The sequence below is a fragment of the Eurypyga helias genome, unplaced genomic scaffold, assembly GCF_000690775.1.
Source record: "Eurypyga helias isolate BGI_N326 unplaced genomic scaffold, ASM69077v1 scaffold31836, whole genome shotgun sequence".
Classification (NCBI taxonomy): Eukaryota; Metazoa; Chordata; class Aves; order Eurypygiformes; family Eurypygidae; genus Eurypyga; species Eurypyga helias.
Window position 1 is genome coordinate 1 of NW_010255208.1, and position 2,579 is coordinate 2,579.

At 62.4% G+C, this 2,579-nt stretch overlaps 1 protein-coding gene across 1 annotated transcript in view; it reads left to right on the forward strand.

Annotated features, from left to right (window-relative positions):
* Nucleotides 1-2,050: 2,050 nt before the first annotated feature.
* LOC104510876 (carboxypeptidase N subunit 2-like) overlaps nucleotides 2,051-2,579 on the forward strand; it is a 2,376-nt gene continuing 1,847 nt past the window's right edge. Inside the window, exon 1 of the mRNA XM_010153265.1 lies at nucleotides 2,051-2,062. Coding sequence (XP_010151567.1) covers nucleotides 2,051-2,062 — 12 coding nt within the window. The remainder of the gene's footprint in view (nucleotides 2,063-2,579) is intronic.

The window sequence follows — 2,579 nt, forward strand, 5'->3', positions numbered from 1 at the left end:
TCCCATCCCCGCTCCTGCTGCACTCCATCCCTGCTTCTCGCCGCACCAACACACCCGCGCACCCTGTGCCAGGCAGCGAGCACCCTGGCCCTGGTCCGCCTGGCAAAGCTCCTTCCCCTTCCCGAGCTTCCTCCCGTACCTGCCCAGTCCTGCTGCCTGCTCGCAGCCCTCAGGCAGCGGGGACGCTCACAGCACACCCACCGTGGGGCTCAGCAGGCGCCAGCTGCTCTGCAGCTTGCCGGTGGGTGCTGTGCCACCCCCCGCAGCACCTGCATCCCGCATCACCTTGCCTCCTCCAGCCATGGCGTGGCCACAGCGGGCTCCAGCTCAGCACTGGGCCGCCTGGGGATAGCTGCCACGGTGCCGGGGTCACACTTGGTGCACACCCCATAGCACTGGCTGCTCATGGTGCCACAGGAGCCAGCGCTGGCCAAGTGTCCCTCCCGTCATGCATGTAACGGGTTGCTCCTCTGGGCTGGGACCTGCACGGTGGTGGGAGACACGGGAATGTGCTATGGGGCTGGTGGGTGCTGCTCTGTGACTTCTCCATTAAAGTGCAGTTGTCCACCCCCGGTGCCAAGAGCTGTTTATTCACTCCTCCGTGCTGCACAGCTACCGAATGACCCAGCAGGGACAGGAGCTGCGCTTGATTTCCATGCTTAAGAGATTTTTTTTTGTGTTGAAGAAAAGCCCAGCTGGGCTAGTGGGGCTGGGAGAGGGGCAGTGGGCTGTGGTTACAGTCTGCGTTGGTCCCTGAGCTCAAGCCTGGGGTGAGGGACCCAGGAGGGCTCAGCCATCCAACAGCAGCGGGATTGGAGTGTGAGCGGGACCTCAGCAAGCTTCTGGATGGAGGCACGACGGCCTCCTGCGCAGCCTTCTCCCTGGGGCAGGGCCCCGAGGGTTTACCCAGTGCCACCCCGGGTTGGTGGGGTGGCTCCCGTCAGAGCTGGCTGCTGCTGCCTTGTGTCAGCGTCCTGTGCATCACCGTCTGCTCCATCAGTCTGGCTGGATGCAGTAAGTGTCCCTCCTGCCCCCGGGGGTGCTTCCACCGTCTGCTCCATCAGTCTGGCTGGATGCAGTAAGTGTCCCTCCTGCCCCCGGGGGTGCTTCCATCATCTGCTCCATCAGTCTGGCTGTAAGTGTCCCTCCCGCCCCTGCGGGTGCTTCCATGGGTGTTGCCACCCCCACCCTGTTCCAACACAAGCTTTTGCAAGGCAGCCCGTGGGGTGGTGTACGCTGCTTCTCCAGGCAGGTCGCAAGTTCCCAGGAACTGGGAACACAGGTCCCTCTGGGTGCACGTCATGGGCTGCAAACCACCTGGTGCATCTCAATGTGATGGTCCCAGGGCGCTCCTCTCTCGATGGCATAGCTCTGCCTTGCTGATCTGTGCCTGGTCCCCTCTCTCGTGTAAGAGACCTTTGCTATCACCATTTCCCAGTGAGATTTATCAGGGGGTGTCTCGGGGGGCTGCTGGAGGCAAGCGTGCTGACCTCGGTGTGGGACCAGTGCCACTCATGACAGCAGCGCCCTGTCGCCATCCCTGGCGCAGTGGACATCCGGAGCCAAGACCCTGCTTCCCCGCCAGGATGCTCGCTGGCAGCTGCTTCTGGGCTCACCTCCAGTCCCCCTGGGGTCAGGGTATTTTTCAAAGTGCTTCAAGGACACGGGTCATTGTTGTTGATAAGCAGCGAGGGGCAGCTCCGCCCCAGCAGGAACAGCTTGTCGGCCGCTTTCCCATCCGCCCCAGAAAACACCGTCCCATTTCGGCAAGCAGCGTCTCTGCAAACCTGCTGCGGGCTGGGTGGCCATCTCCATGATGCCACACTCGGTAAGTGGTGGCCATGCCACACGGGTGGTTTGGGAAGTCTGAGATGGGTGGGAGATGCTGTTGATTGTGGTGAAAACAAATGAGATGGTGGTAAGGAAATGCCAAGCCCAGCACAGCTCTTGAGTGCCGGTGTAAGTCCAGGATAGCCCCACTTGTGTGGGGTGCCTGCAGCTGGGCATTGCTGTGGGGTGGGCAGCATCCCCATCACAGAGCAGTACCGGCATGTACCCCAAGGTCTGAAGGCCACTGCCTCAAAAAGTGCCTCCCCTGGGCTGGGAATAGGCGTTTGGTCAAGCTGAGTATCTCTCGGGCAGGTTTGATGCTGCCCTGGTTGCTTGCAGAGGAAGAAATACTCGATGTGCAATTAGAAATGCAACCGGTGGAGCCCCCTCCTTTTGTCACGGAGCGTAGAGCAACCCCGCAGCGCTGTCCCCATAGCCCGGTGTGTGCAGCACATCCCTGTGCTTCACATGCTCCCCTCCTCAGAGCCTGGCTGCCTGCCTGGGGAGACATCTCGCAAGGCCACGGGTCCCACCGTGGCTGCTGCTCTGCGGGATGCGAGGGTGGCACCACCCTGGCTGTCACAGGGTGGGCTGGAGCGGGGCTGGGGCACAGGGCAAGAGCCCAACCCACTGCATGGGGTAGGCAAGGAGGCGTTTGGGACGGAAATGCTCCCTGTTCCCACACGGGGAGTGCTGGGTGGTGTGGGCAGCCGGGCTGGAGGGATGTCTGGTGGCCGGAGTGGGCACCC